This window comes from Bison bison, unplaced genomic scaffold, assembly GCF_000754665.1.
Source record: "Bison bison bison isolate TAMUID 2011002044 unplaced genomic scaffold, Bison_UMD1.0 scf7180017864516, whole genome shotgun sequence".
NCBI lineage: Eukaryota > Metazoa > Chordata > Mammalia > Artiodactyla > Bovidae > Bison > Bison bison.
This window is the reverse complement of record NW_011495069.1, coordinates 9,805,468-9,824,125: the sequence shown is the minus strand read 5'-3', so window position 1 is coordinate 9,824,125 and position 18,658 is coordinate 9,805,468. Positions and strand designations below refer to the sequence as shown.

The 18,658-nt window shown below is 52.7% G+C and overlaps 1 protein-coding gene across 10 annotated transcripts in view; it reads left to right on the top strand.

The window, feature by feature from the left end:
• The window catches only part of FGR (FGR proto-oncogene, Src family tyrosine kinase), a 19,145-nt gene extending 8,842 nt beyond the window's left edge, over positions 1-10,303 (top strand). For 5 of the 10 annotated variants that reach the window (XM_010830138.1, XM_010830139.1, XM_010830142.1 and 2 more), the window contains exons 3-13: positions 121-350; positions 824-926; positions 1,695-1,793; positions 5,334-5,437; positions 5,895-6,044; positions 6,722-6,877; positions 6,992-7,171; positions 7,944-8,020; positions 8,256-8,409; positions 9,255-9,386; positions 9,495-10,303. In XM_010830138.1, coding sequence (XP_010828440.1) covers positions 131-350; positions 824-926; positions 1,695-1,793; positions 5,334-5,437; positions 5,895-6,044; positions 6,722-6,877; positions 6,992-7,171; positions 7,944-8,020; positions 8,256-8,409; positions 9,255-9,386; positions 9,495-9,703 — 1,584 coding nt within the window. In that variant the 5' untranslated portion in view covers positions 121-130 and the 3' untranslated portion in view covers positions 9,704-10,303. Of the gene's footprint in view, positions 1-117; positions 351-823; positions 927-1,694; positions 1,794-5,333; positions 5,438-5,894; positions 6,045-6,721; positions 6,878-6,991; positions 7,172-7,943; positions 8,021-8,255; positions 8,410-9,254; positions 9,387-9,494 lie in introns of all 10 variants that reach the window. The other 5 variants (XM_010830134.1, XM_010830137.1, XM_010830133.1 and 2 more) reach the window with 1 other exon arrangement.
• The last annotated feature ends 8,355 nt before the right edge of the window (positions 10,304-18,658 follow it).

The following is an 18,658-nucleotide window of genomic DNA, read 5'->3' as shown; positions in this document are numbered from 1 at the left end:
CAAGCCTGAGTGAGGCAGCTGCACGCCTCTGCACGCTGTATGTCAGTGGCGTGCAGGTGTGCCTAGGGTGGCATGTCTCACATGGACCCCTGAGTGAAGCATGCACCCCTTCTATAGCAGGGCACCTGGCATGGGCTGTGTGTTCTGCAAGAAGTTGGAGCCGGGGGCCAAGGAGGATGGTGGCCTAGAAGGGGACTTCAGGAACTATGGGGCTGCAGACCGCTATGGCCCCGACCCTACTCAGAGCCGGCCTGCATCTTCCTTTTCCCACATCCCCAACTACAACAGCTTCTCCCCTCAGCCCGCCAGCCCCGCCTTCCTCGATGCGGGCACCATCCGGGGCATCTCAGGTGAGTCCAGAGGGCTGGAGGCAAGCCCTGACTGGACCCTCACAGGACCTCAGGGGAGAAGAGGCTTGGCCTTGTCCTTCGGAGCCTCCAGGATGACTTGGGAGACACAGCCCTGCTTTTAGCGCACAGTCTGAGGGAGCCCGTCCAGCCCTACCCTCAGAAACTCCCATCTGAGGGGCAGACAGAGCTCTGTTCCCCTTCTGACAAAAGGACCCCGAAGACAGTTACCAGTGGGATGTCTGCTTGGTCGGGAAGAGCAGAAGGGACTCGCAGGGAGCCCCCAAGGGAGGAGGGATGAGCTCGATGGTGTGTGTCCTGAATCCATGGGGTCCAAATCAGAAATCCACTGGATTCCAAAGACCTTTGATCTCCAGGGCACTGCCGCAGTGGGGAGGCAGAGTGCCTGTCTGAGGAACAGGACTCCGGGGGTGCAGCTTCCGGGGGCCCCCTGATGAGTAACCCTGACTCTGCAGGGATTGGGGTGACCATGTTCATCGCCCTTTATGACTATGAGGCCCGAACGGAGGACGATCTCACCTTCACCAAGGGCGAGAAGTTCCACATCCTGAACAACACGTAAGTGATCGGGCCTCCCCAGCTCAGGACCCAGAGAGGAATCTTACTGGTCCTTGTCCTCAGGAAACGCCAGTCTAACTGGAGAAGGAGACATGACAATAACAATGTCTGGGTAACTGCTACTATGTAGGGGAAGCCTGAGGAACTATGTGCACGGAAAGAACACCAACCACGGCCTCTAGGGTAGCAGTGATCAGGGCAGGCTTTCTGGAGGAGAAGATTTCTAAGCTGAGACTAGAAAAACAAAGAGACATTGAAAGAAGAGGTGACAAAAAAGGAAGAGAGTTAGAATGAAACTAAATGATGACTTCTGGAAACCACCAAGTGGTTCAGATTAGGAGGGTCATAAAGTCTGAAGTGCGGAACAGATCCTGGAGGACTGGGTGGGAACAGAGTCCGCAGGGCTTTTTAAGCCATCTTGAGGAGTCTGGATTTTATCAAGAAGGAAATGTAGCCATTGGAGGGGTTTTTAATGGGGAAGTGACCTAGTTAGCTGTTCACTGCCTGCCCAAACCCCAGCCCAGCTGAGGTGCCAGAAAAGAATGCCAGGAGGCCCAGATGTCCCCACACATACTCCTTCTGCGGGGAAAAGCTCCCAGGGCAGCTGCAGTGGCTGGGGGCAAAACAGGCAAAAGCCCTGGGGGTGGTGTGTTCCGGGTGAGGGGTTGGCAGGGCCAGTGTTCACCTGATCTTTGACGTGACCCTGCCTGGCCCCATGGTGCCCCAGGGGCTAGGTTGCCAACGAAACCCTCTGTTCTGTGTCTCCAGCGAGGGTGACTGGTGGGAGGCTCGGTCCCTCAGCTCCGGACACACTGGCTACATTCCCAGCAACTACGTGGCCCCCGTGGACTCCATCCAGGCTGAAGAGTGAGTAAGGTGGGGGGACGCCAGCCTTAAGGGCAGGGCTCTGGAGTCCAGATTCAAGGCCACTCTTGAGCAAGTCGCAGCTACACTCTGAGCCTGTCTCCTTATCTATAATCCAGTAAGGTCATTGTGAGGATACGAGAAGATAAGAGAGATGATACTAATAGTAGGCAATATTATCCAGCACGTACCATGTTCTGAGCATTATTCAGAGTGCTTTCTGTGTATTAACAAAGTCAGAAACTAATACTATACTGGTTTACAAATGAGGAAACTGAGGCAGAGAGAAATTAAATATCTTGCCCAAGTTCACATGGCTAGTAAGTACGTGGAGCTGGTATTTGAACCCAGTTAGTCTGGCTACATTTGCTAAACGTTATTTATTTATGAAAGTGAAAGTCGCATAGTCGCATAGTCGTGTCCAGCTGTTGGCGATCCCTTGGACTGTAGCCTGCCCGGCTCCTCTGTCCATGGAATTCTCCAGGCAAGAGTACTGGAGTGGGTTGCCATTTCCTTCAACCCAGGGACTGAACTCGGGTCTCCTGCATTGCAGGCAGATTCTTTCCCAACTGAACCACTAGGGAAGCTATATATAGATATATATTCTCTCAGCGATAACAACTGTGTATGAGCTTTTTAAAACACTGGGAAGTGCTAAACACATAGAAGGAGACATTACTTAGAATTAATTCTGTTAAGCAATCAGAGAAATATCATTTTTTAATACCCTGATGAAATTGAGATACTGTGATGGGTACTTTACATACTTGATTCATTTAATTCTCTGTGGACACTATTATTATCCCATTTTAAGGATGAGGAAACTGAGGTTCACAAACACTTTTTAATCTAGCTTCACATATACATCCATATATAGGAAAAGTAGAGATTGGAGAGACCTCAGAGTGGGAGTCGCCAGGACTTGGTGACTGATTTGCTGCTGGGCTGTGGGAAGTGAGAAGGATCCAAAGTGACCCACAGGCTTCTTATGGAGCCAAGTAGGTGCTGTTTGCTAAAGTGGGGGAACCCAGGAACAGGTACAAATACATGAGAAGGGGCTTGTGAGGTTGAATTCATGGAGAGGAACACCCACAATTAGGTCAGCAGTTAGATTGGGTGTGCTTTGCATGAGAGCTGCCCAGCCCATGCTAAGGCATGTGCCTGCATTAGCCCAGAAAAGGGGCATCCTTTTCTAACTAGCACTGAGATTCCTTAGTTTGTTGGCTGTGGCTTTTGCAGAGGTCATACCTGGGCTGGGGTGGAAATTCAGGACTCTTCAGAGGAGAAAGAATCATCAGAGCTGCACAGAGGTGTGAAGGAAGAAAATGAAAGAGACTGGTCCTAGGACCCAACTCTGGAAAAAGCCGGGCATGAGGGAGAAGGAGCTGTTGGCAGACCAGGCCAGGCCGAGTCAGAACAACCAAGAAGGCAGCGGGGAGGTTTCAGGAAACAAGAGAGGGAATGTCAGAAGCTGCCACTGGATTTGGCAACAGGGTTGACCTTGGTGAGACATCCCTCCGCATGAAGTGAGGGTGGAGGCCAGACAGCAGAGCCTGGGAGGGAGTGGGAGGTGAGGAAGCAGAGACCCAAGTGCGAAGGGCTTTTTCAAGTGAAGGAAGGTGAGAGATACAGCAGAACGTTGGTGGTAAGATAGAACTTAGAATGGTTTCCTTTGGGGAAAGAAGAAGTGTGGCCACATGTAGGGGCTGGTGGGATGGAGAGGAGGCAGATGGGGCTGGTCGGTGGGGGAGAGGTGTCCCTGAGCAGAGGCCAGTGGACGGGCTCCAGAGCTCAAATGGCAGGAGGCCTTCATCTGGAGAGGGTGATAGGAGGCTTCTTGGAGGAGAGGAGGTGATGAGGCAGGTGAGAGGTCTGGGGGTCCACATCTTAGAGGCAGTGTCGTGCAGCTCTGAGAGGCGCTCCGGGCAGCATCGTGGTTAAGAGCGCTGTCGTGGTTAAGAGTGCAGGCCCGAGAGCAGACAGCTTGGGTTCCTATTCTGGCAGCACAGCTTAAGAGCCGTGTAGCTGGGTAAGTTGCTTAACCACTAGGCATTTCAATTTCCTCATCTGTCTAGTGGGGGTTAATAACAGTACTTATTTCACAATATTGTTATAAGAATGAAATAAATACACACATGTAAGACAGCAGAGCCTGACACGGAACAGGTGCTGTTCTTGTTATGTCAATGATTAAAGAAGTAGCTAATGTCAAGGTGTGAGGAGGGGCAGAGCATTGGAAACACTTGAGAATGTGATCTGTCTACACAGCTTCTCCTTTCCCCACCCTGCCTGCCCTTCTGGACACTACTTGCCAATGCCTTTCCTTGTTCCCCAGACTGTGCCTAGTAACCAGGTGTGGCTTGACAGTCCCAGAGTTCACTGAGACCGCCACCTCCTTTAATTTGAAAACTGTGCTCCTTTTAATTCAGCCCAAGGTGATCACAAGCCAATTTAGTGATCAAATGACACCTGAGTCTTCTGTGGCACCTGTGGTCACTTTGGCTCTCCTCCCATTGTAGTCTCACCATTGGTTCAAGGCTACAGCTCAGTCCCAGGAAGTATATCCAAGAGACAGCAGGAATGCTTGAGATCTGAGTTGAAGTTGAGACTTAGGACAACATCCAGGCTTTAGAGAGTGGAGGGAAAGCAGCAGTCAGAACTAGGCAGGAGCAGTCCAAAAGAGGGAAAAGGGGACTTCCCTGGTGGTCCAGTACTTAGGACTCGGCGCTTTCACTGCCTTGGCCTGGGTTCAATCCCTGGGGCAGGGAACTAAGATCCTGCAAGTCATGCTCTATGGCCAAGGGGGTAAAAAAAAAAAGAAGAGTAGCAGAAAAGAGTGTTGTTCTAGATGCCAAATGAGGAAAGTGTTTGAGGAGTATGTGGAGAGAGGAATCTGAGTGACTGTGTGGGTTGGTGGGTAAAGAAGTAGGGTGGGAGGCAAAGGTTTTAGATAGAGCTCATCAGCTAGCCTTGTGGGAAGGTCAGTTCCCCTCTCTGAACCTCAAGTTCCTCATCTGTAAATGAGCCTATGGAAGGAGCTGTAGTGACCCCCTGATGAAGTCTAGCAATTTTAATTCAAGAGAAACTCAGAGAGGTGATTTCCCTAGTGGCCCAGTGATTAAGAATCCACCTTCCAATGCAGGGGACAGGGATTCGACCCCTGGTCCTGGAGCTGAGATCCCACGTGCCACGGGGGCAACTAAGCCCATGCACACAACTCCTGAGCCTGCCCTCTAGATTCTGTGAGCCCCAACTAGGGAGAAGCCCTCACAGCGAAAGGAAGATCCCTTGCAGCCAAATAAATAAATAAGAGAGAAACCCGGAGAGTGAAGAGAAGCCTAAGCTTCACTGGGCACCTCCTGTGTGCCAGGCATGCTGTATGTCCCTGCTCTGTGATCCTCCTTGTCAGGCTGCAAATCGGGTGTTTGATCCCCTTTTCATGGGTGAGGAAAGCAAATCTTGGCTAGTGAGGTGACTTTTCCCGGGAGGCTGAGTTGGGGGTTGAGTCAGGTGTATCTGACTCTTGCTGGCCTTTCCCAACAGGTGGTACTTCGGAAAGATCGGGAGGAAGGACGCTGAGAGGCAGCTGCTCTCCCCAGGGAACTCCCGCGGGGCCTTTCTCATTAGAGAGAGCGAGACCACCAAAGGTGAGGGCTCTGCCACTGCCCACCCAATGGGGGCGGCCTAGCCATTTGGGTGGGGCTAAGAGCAGTGGGCTTCCCTTGTGGCTCAACTCGTAAAGAATCTGCCCGCAATGCGGGAGACCTGGGTTCGATCCCTGGGTTGGGAAGATCCCCTGGAGAAGGGAAAGGCTACCCACTCCTATATTCTGGCCTGGAGAATTCCTGTATAGTCCATGGGGTTGCAAAGAGTCGGACACGACTGAGCGACTTTCACTTTCACTTCACTTTCAGGAGCAGTGGGGTGGGGCTTGGGTCAGGGCCAAGACTGGGACAAGGTTGGAGGGACTGAGCTAAGACAGGGATTGGGTTCAAGAGGTATGGCCATCCAACTTCAGAGTCCCCAGCCTTTTGGGCTTCCCCAGGCTCCCAGACTGGGGCTGGTGAGGAGGAAAGCAGACCCAAAGGTGACCCTTGCCCACAGGCGCCTACTCCCTGTCCATCCGGGATTGGGACCAGACCAGAGGCGATCATGTGAAGCATTACAAGATCCGCAAACTGGACACCGGTGGCTACTACATCACCACGAGGGCCCAGTTTGACACTGTGCAGGAGCTGGTGCAGCACTACCTTGGTGAGGGCAGCCCTTCAGGCTGGCGTGCGTTTGAGATTCCTGAACCAATTGGCTGAGACTGAGGTGCCCAGGGAAGGGAAGGGGCTCCCAAAGCAATTGTGCCTGGACCGGAACTAGAACCCAGGTGTCTGGACGCCTGGCCCAGGATCCTGCTCTGTAAGTTTCCAGAAACTGAGGCGTGAAGCTCTGCATGGCTGGAGAGCGCCCCCCCTAATGTCTGAGCTGAGTAAGAGACTGAATGGACCTGACTTGGAGGATGGGCTCTAGGGTGGAGGAGCAGGTTAGCATCCAACCCTGGTTTTTGCTTTGGTTGGTTAGGCCAAGCATAGCTGTGTGGAAGGGCGAAGGCTTCATGTCCACACCTTTGTCTGGAATTCCCAAGTCCATTTCCACCTGTCAGAATCCCATCTTATCCTTGGAGGCCCAGCTGGAGGTCACCTCTTATGGGAAGGCCGCCAATCCTTACAGGAATCATCTCTCCCTCCAGTGCCACCTCCTTCCCTGGCCACCAACGTGTTCACCTACTCAGTGGGCTGGGGTGCCTTCTGCCCTGGCCTGTGACCCTCAGCTGCCCTAGTGCCTTATAACTGGTCTTGGAGGCTGGGGTGGGGATGAGGAATATGTGGACCATCCTGGCCAGCCTTTGACCTTCAACTTCCCAATGCCCCACTGCCCAGAGGTGAACGATGGGCTGTGCCATCTGCTCACGGCGGCCTGCACCACCATGAAGCCGCAGACGCTGGGCCTGGCCAAGGACGCCTGGGAAATCAGCCGCAGCTCCATCACGCTGGAGCACCGACTGGGCACCGGCTGCTTCGGGGATGTGTGGCTGGGTACGGAGGTCCCGAGAGCGGAGGAAGGGGTGTGGTGGGGGTGGGTGTGTGGAGGCCGGGGCGAGGGCTGGGGGCGGCAGGAAGCTGGTCCAGACAAGCCTTTCCACGCGACAGGCACGTGGAACGGCAGCACCAAGGTGGCGGTGAAGACGCTAAAGCCGGGCACCATGTCCCCGAAGGCCTTCCTGGCAGAGGCGCAGATCATGAAGCTGCTGCGCCACGACAAGCTGGTGCAGCTGTACGCGGTGGTGTCAGAGGAGCCCATCTACATAGTGACCGAGTTCATGTGCCACGGTGAGGGGCGGGGTCAGGAGGCGGGGTCTGGGAAGGCGGGGTTTTCAGGGGGAGTCCCAGTTTTAGGTGGGTGTATCTCGGGGAGGAACCGGGGTGGCGATTTGTGAAGGGACGAGGAACGATGGGCAGAGTTCGAGTGAGGGGCCCCGGAATGAGAAAAAAAACACTGGAACTTTGGGTGGGGCCAAGTTAGATGGGGCGGGGTCTGTGCCTGGGGGCGGAGCCTCGTGGGGCGGTCCAAGACATGTGGGCAGAGTAGGGTTGTCGGTGGGAATAGGGTCTGGGCGAAGTCCGTGAGGGGTTGAGGCACTTGGCGGGATCCCGAGTGGGTGTGTGTGTGGGGTTGGGGGGACACGGATCTAGGGTGAGAAGGACTGGGAGCAGGGGGCGGGGCCAAGCGAGAGAAGGCAGGCCCAAGGCTGGGAGTAGGGTCTTAACGGCTGCTTTTCTTCTTTTTTTGTTTTTAATTAACTTATTTTAATTGGAGGGTAATTACTTTACAATACTGTGATGGTTTTTGCCATGCATCAGTATGAATCGACCATAGGGATACATGTGTCCCCTCCACCCTGAAGGTCCTTCCCGCCTCCCTCCCCACCTGTATCCCTTCAGGTTGTCACAGAGCACCAGCTTTGGGTGCCCTGCTTCCCACATCAAACTGGCACTGGTTATCTCTTTTGCATATATGGTAATACATATATTTGGATACTATTCTCTCAAATCATCCCACCCTCTCCTTCTTGCTGCTGATTTTCCGAGTTCTTCTCCCCAGGTAGCCTGCTGGAGTTCCTCAAGGGCCCGGAGGGTCATGTTTTGAAGCTGCCCCATCTGGTGGACATGGCGGCACAGGTAAACTGAGACAGCCACCTTTATCTCTCAGAGCCCCTCCTATTATCTTCCACAAACCCCTGGGCCCTCCAGCACCTAGCCTGCTCCTGGGAGTTGCAGCCCCAACGCCTGGACCATCTGTGCGACCTGAGGCAGGACCCTGCCCCTCTCTTTGGGCCCCAGTCTGAAACAGGATTTTTCAAATAATCGCTTACACAAATACGGTGTCCTCATCTCTCTGTACCTTCGCCCCCAGGTTGCTGAGGGCATGGCCTACATGGAGCGCATGAACTATATTCACCGTGACCTCCGGGCAGCCAACATCCTCGTCGGGGAGCGGCTGGTGTGCAAGATCGCTGACTTCGGGCTGGCCCGACTCATCGAAGATGACGAGTACAACCCCCAGCAAGGTGCCTGCCTCACCCCTCCTTCTGAGAGCTCCCCAGTGCACCAAGGGGCTACCATGGGGCCCCGCCTCCTCCCAGACCATCCAGGACACTCCTGCGCTACGCTACGCTAAGTCACTTCAGTCATGTCCGACTCTGTGTGACCCCATAGACGGTAGCTCCTACTCCGATATAATATAAAAGGCAACTCTGGGTTCAAACCCAGCTCCTCCACTTACCAGCCATGTGGCCTTGGGCAAGTCACTTAACCTCTCTGGGAGCTGTCTTTTCTCATAATGGAATTCTCAGTGAACAATCCCAATGAAAATACTCAGACAATAGATATTTATCAAGCACCTCCTATGTGCCAGGCACCTCTATAAATCTCAAGTGAAAGACCATAGAGTGTAATAGCAAAAACGCTGTAGCCAGAATGCCTGGGTCTGAATCTTAGCCACTTGGAAGTTGTATGATTTGGGCAAGTTATTAACTACTTAGTGCCACCTTTTCTTCTTCTGTACAATAAGGATAATAATAGTAAAAAAAAAAAAAAAATAGTAATAAAACTCACAGGGTTTTCCTGAAGGTTAAAATGAGTTAATGCATGTAAATTGCTTAAAACAGTGCCTGGCACATGGTAGAGGCTATACGGGTGTGAGCTATAATCATGATGAGAATTATTACAATGTTTGCCAAGTGCCCAGCACTATACTAGACTCTTAGCAAGTTCTGGCTAGATACCAGGTCTTTCCTGTTATGCCCAGAGACCTCTGTGCTTAGGGTTCCCGTTCCCAAAGATGCCATTCTCTTAATCCAGCTATTCCCATGGATTTCCTCATTAACTTTCTCTTCTCCCTCAATCTCTCTAGGGACCAAGTTCCCCATCAAGTGGACAGCCCCTGAGGCTGCCCTCTTTTGCAGATTCACTATCAAGTCAGATGTGTGGTCCTTTGGGATCCTGATCACTGAACTCATCACCAAGGGCCGAGTCCCCTACCCAGGTTTGCTGGGGGATGGGGAGGTGGAAAGGTGGGCATGGGAAGAGCTTCTTCCTAGTTGCTTCTTCAGGAGGGGCTAGGCCCTCTGACTGACAGAGCCCTACCTTCCAGGCATGAATAACCGCGAAGTGTTGGAACAAGTGGAGCATGGCTACCACATGCCGTGCCCCCCAGGCTGCCCAGCATCCCTGTACGAGGTCATGGAACAAACCTGGCGTCTGGACCCAGAGGAGAGACCCACCTTCGAGTACCTGCAGTCCTTCCTTGAAGACTATTTCACCTCCACAGAACCCCAGTACCAGCCTGGGGATGACACATAGCCTGATTGGGCATCAACCACCTCTCTGGGGGTGCCCGCCAAGCCCTTCCTATTCCCAGGTTCCTATTTCTAGGTTCCCAGGCCTAGAACCCTATAGAGTCCTAGCATGTCAGAGCAAGCAAGTTGCTTTGGGTTCATCTAGGGCAACCTGTTCATTTTAAAGATGGGGCAAATCGAGGCTCAGAGATCATCCCTCACCCACTCTGGCCCCAGCTCTATCTCTCCTCTTCCCACTTAAGCCCCTACATGCCTCTAGCTTTCCTGCCTGTGCCCCTTCCCCTCAAAAAGGAAATGCTGAGATTTTTTCTAGTTATTTATAAAATTGTATATCCTCTCCCTCACTTAGCTCCTGTCCCTGGTTTCCTACCTGTCAACCCACCCTGGTCCAGACCCCCAGAATTCACCTACTCAATTCTCTCATATCTGTAATTTACAAAGACAGGGAAAGTCTCTGTTGGATCCCTTTCCCACTGGGTGGATGCTGTAATACACGACTGGGGTCCAAGCCCAGGGTGAAGGAGAGGGTTGCTGAGGGCTCATCACCTCTCTGAATCATGTGTGTGTTTACTGATTTTGTAAATAAGAAGAGTGACCATATGAATCGTTGAGCCATGAAAATCTTTTCCTGTGGGAGGGATGGTGGTCAGTGGGAGGTGAGTGGGCCTGCTTTGGCTGCTGGAAGGAGGAGGAGGTTAGAGATAGCCGTAATGCCTGCTAATCACAGGGCACCCAAGGTGTGTTCTGGGACACCCCAAAGTCCTGAATCTCATCCTCATATGAGCTCAGGATGAACTGAGAGATGGATATAGAATCAAGTAACTGGAAATCAAAATATCCCCTTCATTACTGATGTGGCTTTCAGTCTGCATGCAGTGGTTTCACTAAGTCTTTACTTGATTTCAGCAGATTTACTGTTCATCACAGGCACCTCAGCAGAACCTCAGGCCTCCTCCACTGAGGTCAGGGGGAGGACCACAGTGGATCCTCTGCAACTCCCCAGAAGGGACAGGGGTCGGGCTGGGTGGGCAGAGGCCTGAGAGTCTAGCTCCTTGGATTTCACTTGGGACAACTCTGCCCCCAAGGGGCTTTTGGAGAGGTTTGGAGGCAGTTCTGTTAGTCACAGTGATGGGGGGGTCCTGCTGGCATGTAATGGACAGGGAGTGGGGTACTTAACATCCTGACATGTACCTGTGCAGTGAAGACTTGTCCTACCCACTGGGTTCCCCTTTGAGAAACTCCTGCAGCTGATGTGACTCTGGGTAGAAACAAGAACAGGGAATAAGGATTCCCCCCTCTCCCATCAACAAGTGTTGACCCTTAACTTACAAAAAGAATAGCCAGGGGAAAGAGTCTGGGAGCTGGGAATTACGCCCATGCTTGGCAAACAATGACTAAGTATTGGCTCTGTGAAGGGCCCTTTGCTAGGCAGGAGCCTGGGAACACAGACGTGAACAAGATCTGTCCCTGTCCTGAAGGAGTTCACAGTCAGGCTGGGGAGAAACAGTAGTAATAATAATAACTCATTTATTAAATGTCAACTGAATGCCAGATGTGTTCACGGTTATCTTTTCATTTAATCGAGTCCTGAATCTGGTTCCATGATTAGCACCCCCATTTACAGGCGAGGAAACTAAGGCCCAGGGATTACCTGATGTACCAAGGTCACACATATATATGACAGAGCTGGGATCTGAACCAAGGCCCATGATCTGTCTATCAGACCTTGCTACCTCTGGGTTTTGGGAAAGGATCCTGTCAGCCCCAGTGGATGTTTAGGGGATGCTTCTGTCTCTAAATATTGGTAGAAGGATTCTCTGGAAACTCCCCAAGTTGAGTGACCTAAAGGAAACAGAATAAGGTGGCCAGTGCAGATGGAGCTTTCCCTGCGCTCAGCCCTCTGCTAGGGATGGCTGAACCGGAGCAATAAGATGCAGAGAAGCCAAATGACTGCTTAGAGAAGTGGTCACAGCGCTGGGAGCCTTCGCTTTGCATACTCCAAGTCTCAGGGGCCAAGGCTTCCAGAAGGCCATGGTTTCTGGCCAACCGAATTCACAAGAACCTGATGTTTAAATCAGAGGCCCAGTGTTTCCATTTGCCATGGAGTAAGCACATAATAAGAGCACAGCTCTGGAACTGTCGTGTAATGTTATGAATCTGGCCTCTACCATTTGCTAATTGTGTCATGTTGTGCAAGCTATTAATCGCTCCAAGCTTCAGTTTCTTCTTCTGTGAAATGGCAATAAAATGCACAATACATGTTAGTTGTCTTTGTCACTACCGTTTATAGATCATTCACTCTATGTAAGGCATCCTATACATGCATGTTGCCATTTAATCCTCGGAAAGTCTTATGAGGAAATAGCTATTATATCTTGATTTTACCAGTAAGAAAACCGAGGCACAGTGAAGTAGACTATAGGACATAAATGGCAGAGCAGGGGTTTGAACCAAATCCTCTGACTCCAAAATCAGTGCTCTTAGTCTCTAGAGTCTTTTCTTGGGACCAGACTATTCCTGTCTGCCCCCAAGGGGCTCTGCCTGGTACCTGGATATCCATTTAGTTTAGATGATGGCCCAGCAGGGCAGTGAGCCACCTGGAGTCCCCCAGGTCCCTGTGACTCCACAGCGGAGACCAGAGCTGCCTGAGCCTGGAATCCCTCTGTCTACTGGTTCCCCGTCCCTCCCTCTGATGCAGCCGAATGAATTCTCCCTTGCACCCCCTTTTCTGTGCATTCTTCTGTTCCCGTCAGATAGAGCACAATGCAATTGATTAGGCCTCTGTTTTCTCAATTTCAATCACATCCTTGCCCTGCCTCCCTGAGATTACAGGCGGGTCACCTTGATTGCGGTTTCCACCGTTCACAAAACTCTTCAGTCATTTACAAAACCATCTCTCGCCTCATTCACTCCCCCACCTGGCTCTTCTCCTCTGCGATGCATGATTTTACTGGCTTAAGACTCAGAGGGCAATTTTATTTCCAAGTTCATGGTGGGGGAGGAGGACACCTAATTGACTAATGCTGGGTGTTTCACATGCATCATCTAATTCGAGCCTCACCATGAGGCAGTGCAGAAGTAGGATTATTCCCGTTTTACCAAAGTGGAAACAAAGACTCTGAAAGGCCACAACGCTTGCTCAAGGTCACTCAGCCGGATGATAGAGTCAGGATTTGAACCCAGATTTGTGTGACTTCAGAGTCTCAGGCATCCCTCTGTGTCTCATTCCCTTATTTGATGGAACAGCATGGGAAAGTGTGATACTAACCCAGAGTCAAGCCCAGGGAGGACATACTGCAGACTGGGGGTGGGGGTAGCCCCACATGTGCCGGACTGTTTTCATAAAAGAGCCGACTCATTTATTAATTTTACACACATCTACTGATGTCTCCTGTAGGCTGGTCCTGACCAGGAGGCAGAACAGTAAACAATTACAACACTTAGGGGCAAGGTCAGTCTGGAGGCCAAGGGAGACTTCTTGGAGGAAGTGAAAGAAAAGTCTGCCTGATGAAGCAGCCAGAGGGTGAGATCATCTCCCACTGAGGGAATAGCTTGTGCAAAGGTCCAGAGGTATTGTAGAGCAAGGTCAAGTCAGGCAAGTACAAATAATTATATATGGGAGGGCTGAGGCAAAGGATGAGGCATGGAAGAAGGAGGTTGGAAGGCCAGAGACAAAAGATACTGGGCGGTCAGGAAAACAAGGGTTATGATCCCTGAGTTGAGAAAAGTCAGAGAGAAAAAGTCTGGGTGGCCTAGGACATATTGGGATGAGTCTATTCTGGATTCCACTGCTCCGGTACTGAGCTGGGTGGACCCACTATCCACTCCAGGAGTTCTCTCCCAGGTACCATATCAAAGTCTCCCTCCCACTCCGGGAGATACACACACCCACCCACCCACCCACCCCTGGATGGTCTTGCAGTGATGTCTGTACTCTCTCTAGTGGCCATTCTGGGCACTACATCCAACACTGCAGGAAACTTTCTGGGATAGAAGAAACCTTCAGAACCTTCCCATCCTCAGGATGGGAGAGACAGTCATTCGGTACAGTTTATGCTCTCAGAAAGCTCACAGTTTACTGGTGGTGAGTGTGAAGGGCACAGGCAAAGCAGATGTTGGAGATCAGGAGAGGGTCCTAACCCAGTTGGGCAGGGGGACATCTTCCACAGGAGGTGTTACTGGAGACTTGAAAAAGGAATAAAAGTTTGCTTGATAAAAGCAAGAGAGGGGCATCCATACTCGATAGAATTGAGTAGCTCAGAGGCAGGAAATGGGACTGTGAAGAGAGTTAAAATTAAGTAGCTGTGATTGGAGTGAAAATTTTGAGGGGGATCTGTGGCTAAAGATGAAGATGGCGAGGTCGGCAGGGGTTGTCTGCTGTGTCCTCAAGCTAGGATTCCAAACCTTGCGTCACAGGAAGTCACTGAAGAGTTCTGAGCTGGGGAGTAAGAGAGTCAGATTCACTTTCCAAAAAGAACCCACTGGTGGCCCACACGGAGGAAGGCCAGGTGGGAAGAGGTGGGAGAGGAACACCCTTCTTGGACACAAAGAATCACACCAGGTCACACTCACAGGAGGACACAGAGCTCTGGGCAAGCCTGTGAACTAGACGTAGAGCACAGATGACGACACCTACAGACTTGTCAGTGGGACCCCAGGCTGAGCACCCAGACAAACACACACATACTGACATACACGCAAACCCAGAACTCAGGACCTCGAACCAGAAGGAAGCCGAGGACACGCATTCACTCCCAGTCACAGGCTGACAGTGTGACCGAGCACACTGATGGACGCAGGAATTCACCCGCATGTACTGTGTGGCTGTCAAGGGCTCTACCCTGCCCCGCCCCACCCCCACACCCAGTCCCTCACCACCTCCGGCAGGAACAAAGCTGACCTTTGCCCCCTGGCCTCTGGCCTCTCCTCCCACACCCCCTGCCCAGAGGGAGGAGCTGTTTGAAGTCTGGGCTGCAGCTGGGGTTTCCTGTTGCCTGGAGGAATGTGGGAGGACTTTCAGGGAGGGGTGAGTGCAGGGAGGCCAGCACAGGAGGAGGGATAATGGAGACCTGGGGGCCTTGGTTCCCACTGTACCACAGTGAAGGACAGCTTCCTGCTTCCACTGTCTCTGGGGCCCCAGCTCTGAGCTGTTCCCATCCAGAGGAGGGGAAAACCAAGGCCTCAATGGCTGCAGTCCAACGGGCCTCTTGTTCCTGGATCTGTAGCTCAGTGGTTCAGGACAGGCCCACCACCTCTTTGGGCCTCAGTTTCTCCTTCTAGGGACTAGGTTGAATTCCTTTGAAACAATCCAGACCTTTCCTGGGGATAGCTCCAAGAATGAGGCCAGCCCCAGAACTTCTGTAGTCAGGGAGGGCGGTGCCCATTCCTACCCAAGGCTCACTTCACTCTGCCCTTTCCAGGAGCTCCAGGGATGTGGCTCCAGGCTGCTGTGACCTCAGTTACTGTTATTATTATATGGCTCAATAATCCCTCAGCACGCCTGTGCCAGTTTTTCAAACTGCTTTCATATCCATGTGTTCAGTAAATCTTCTCAACAGCCTTGCCTGTAATACAGAGAAGGGGTTACTCTCAGTTTTACACATGTGGAAATGGAGACTCGGAGAGTTAAGGACACGCAAGCAAAAGCCGAATCAGAACCAGGTCTGGAGAATTCCCTGGCTGTCCAGTGGTTAGGACTCCACGTTTCCACGGCAGGGGGTCCAGGTTCAATTTTGGGGGAAGGGAACCAAGATCCTGCAAACTGTTCAGCACAGCTGAAAAATAAAAAGAACCAGGTCTGCCTGCTTCCTATTCCACATGCCCTCCAAACTCTTAGGCCCCACAACTTTTAGCCCCTCTGGACTCTCACTTCTATTTCCTAGGTCTAGCTACATAACACCTTCTGCTTACATCGAGACAAAAGTGGTTGCAGTGAGCTGAACCTAGAATGGGATGATTTAGGTTCTTCCTCTCCTTCAAGTCTGCTTTCTCTGGGAGTTTACAGGTACCCTGACCAGCCTGTGGCTACTCCAGATGCTGTTTTTAAAGACCAGGTAGCCCCCAGTCCATCCTAAAGGAAATAGTCCTGAATATTCATTGAAAGGACTGATGCTGAAGCTGAAACTCTAATACTTTGGCCACCTGATGCAAAGAACTGACTCATTTGAAAAGACCCTGATGTTGGGAAAGATTGAAGGCAGGAGAAGGGGACGACAGAGGATGAGATGGTTGGATGGCGTCACCGACTCAATAGACATGAGTTTGAGTAAACTCCAGGAGTTGGTGATGGACAGGGAAGCCTGGTGTGATGGACAGGGAAGCCTGGCCTGCTGCAGTCCTTGGGGTTGCATAGAGTCGGACACCACTGAGCTGAACGGAGACCCCTTCGGACTAGGCTGGTAAACAGATATAGCAATTGGACACTAGGTGGCAGCAGCCACCCACAGGAAGACTTTGCTTGAGTTTGGGGAGGACCCCCGCCCACCCTCTCCACAATACAATTTAAAGAGGCTCCAAGAGAAAGACCAGTTCCCAGATGACTGGGAAACCCTGTAGTGCTTGGTTTCCAGCAATGCCCAACACCCTGGGGGCTAAGAGCACCCAGCCTCCCTGGGAAGGAGGCTGCTCAAGCAGCCTGGGGTGGGAGAGTGTGCATGGACAACCCTACCTAAGTTCTATTCCCCTCTCACTTACAGAGCCATGGGCCCTACTAATCTTGGCCCCTGTACCTCATCACCTAATCTCTCCCCTCCCGTGTCTTTCCCAAACTCCTCTTCATCCCACTCCACCTGGGGCTCCCTATCTCCCAGAAGCCATCCTGTATTGCCCCCCAGTTCCTGCCTCAAACTTGATTCAGCCTAGGTGGGGTCTTCATTCCCTGGGGCAGAGCCTAATATGTAAGAATGTTGTGAAGGTGTAAAAGAAAAGGGAACCTGGGCCTCTCCTAGCCTCCCCAATGCTAAAGTCTCACCGGTGGGGGACCAGCTGGGGCAGGATGCCAAAGCCTCATCTATTTGTGATAACTTTAGGTCAGGCTTGGGAGCTGCAAAGGGCCCCTAACAACTTTAACCATTGCTTTCGTTAATATCTGATCTTACAATGGTCTCCATTCAATTGACAAATCTTTGAACCCAGGGCTTGCCTATAAGGAGAAGCTGCTCCCAAATGGGGGCTTCTGCGGCTGGTCAGCAGCCCCATGATGCCAGATCAATAGATGGAACTATTTAGAGCCCTAGACCTCTGCCATGGGCGTGGTGCCCCCAGTCCCTGCAAAGGGCCAACAGTGTCCCCCAGAGCCCCTCCTTTTTTTGTCTTAGAGGAGGGGCTTGCAGGTGGTGACAGGGAGCTGCCGTTGGCAAAACACCTGCCTTTTGTCACACGCTGGCCATCACCTCGTATCACCCCGCAGGGCCAAAGGAAGAGTCCGAAACAGGTGGGCCAAGGACAAAGGCACTGCTGAAGGGACTTCAGACACAGGGAGGGCAAGACAGAAAAAGCCAGCAGACATTGGACAAAGGAATGCCAGACACACAGATGAAGTGGGACTAGCACAGGATCAGTGGGGCCGGTGCTGGTAGATGCCGGGGACAGGACAGCCACCATGCATTATTCATCTCCGTGTCCCCTGTGAGCCCTGCACACCTCAGTTAACATTTGTCGAATTTAAGTGCCAAGGGAGGACACACAGACGCCGGGAGAGAAGGTCAGATGGAGAGCTGGGAAGTCGCAGTTCCCTGCTTGATCCAGAGGTTAAGCAGTGAGCTTTGGAATCGAACAGACCCTGGTCCAGCGCAGGACTCAAGAGCCCTGCGGTGTTCAGTAAGTGGCAGCAGCAGCAGTTCTCCTTCTTGCACTGTCCAGAGACCTCTCCTTGGTAACCAGGCCCTGGCAGTGCACATTCCCATCTGTGGGGATAGGCCAGGCAGGGGGCCAGAGCTAGGGGCTGGATAACAGATGTGACCTGCAGAGGAGGTAGGTGAAAGTGCTGAGTCCAGCCCCCTGGGCCCAGCAGGAGCTCTGAACTGTTGAATCTGAATGCTGCTTCCTGACACCAGGAAGCTCAGTCGAATTCAGGAAGGCAAGGTTGTGTGTGTGTGTGTGTGTGTGTGTGACAGAGAGAGATCTGTGGAGAATCCAGGACTTCATGCTCTTGTCTTCCTCGGACTTCTAGAAAAACTAGTCTTTGGTGGGGGTGGCTAAACCCAGAGCTCAGAATTTGAGACTGGGGTCCCTGAGTGAGGAGTAGGAGGTGCGGGCGGGCTTTGAGTTTTCTGGAACAGCCCTCTCTCCATCAACCCTTGCGCTTTACTCAATAGGAAACCTCATGAAGGGAGAACGCCTCCAGATTCAGGGAGCCGGCCGTCTCCTCTTCTCGCTTCCTCTCACATTTAATTGGGACGCCCCCAGAAAGTCTCAGGCCCTTTTAGCTAGTCCCTCGATTCCCCCATTCTACTCTTTCCATTCTCAGACCCCGTCCCTTCACTCCCACCCGCAACCTCCGCTCCGGCCAGAGACCCCCGCGGGAGGACGAGGAACGTGGGGAACGTTGGTGATCCTTAGGGAAGAATGCAATCCCCCTTTGTAAAAGAGGACGCTCGCCCTCGGGGCTCGGGCGCTGGGTGCCTCCCGCGGGCTCCCGGCCGCGCCGTCGGAGCTGCCGGCGCCGCCCCGCCCGCCCCGCGCGCGGAGCGGCCGAGGCGGGGACTACAAGTCCCGGCGAGCCGCGCGCGCGCTCCCCCCTGGGGTTCCGGATGGTGAGCGGCGAAGGTAAGGCGAGCTCGCAGAGGCAGCGGCGGCGGCGGCGGAGACGGAGAGAGGCAGGCAGGCAGGCAGGCAGGCAGGGCGAGGGCGAGAGACGGCGAGGGGAGGGAGCGAGCGAGGCAGACCAGACAGACAGACAGGCGGGCGGGCGGGCAACGCGAGCCACCCGCCAGGCTGCGCTCAGCCCCGCTCGCCCGCC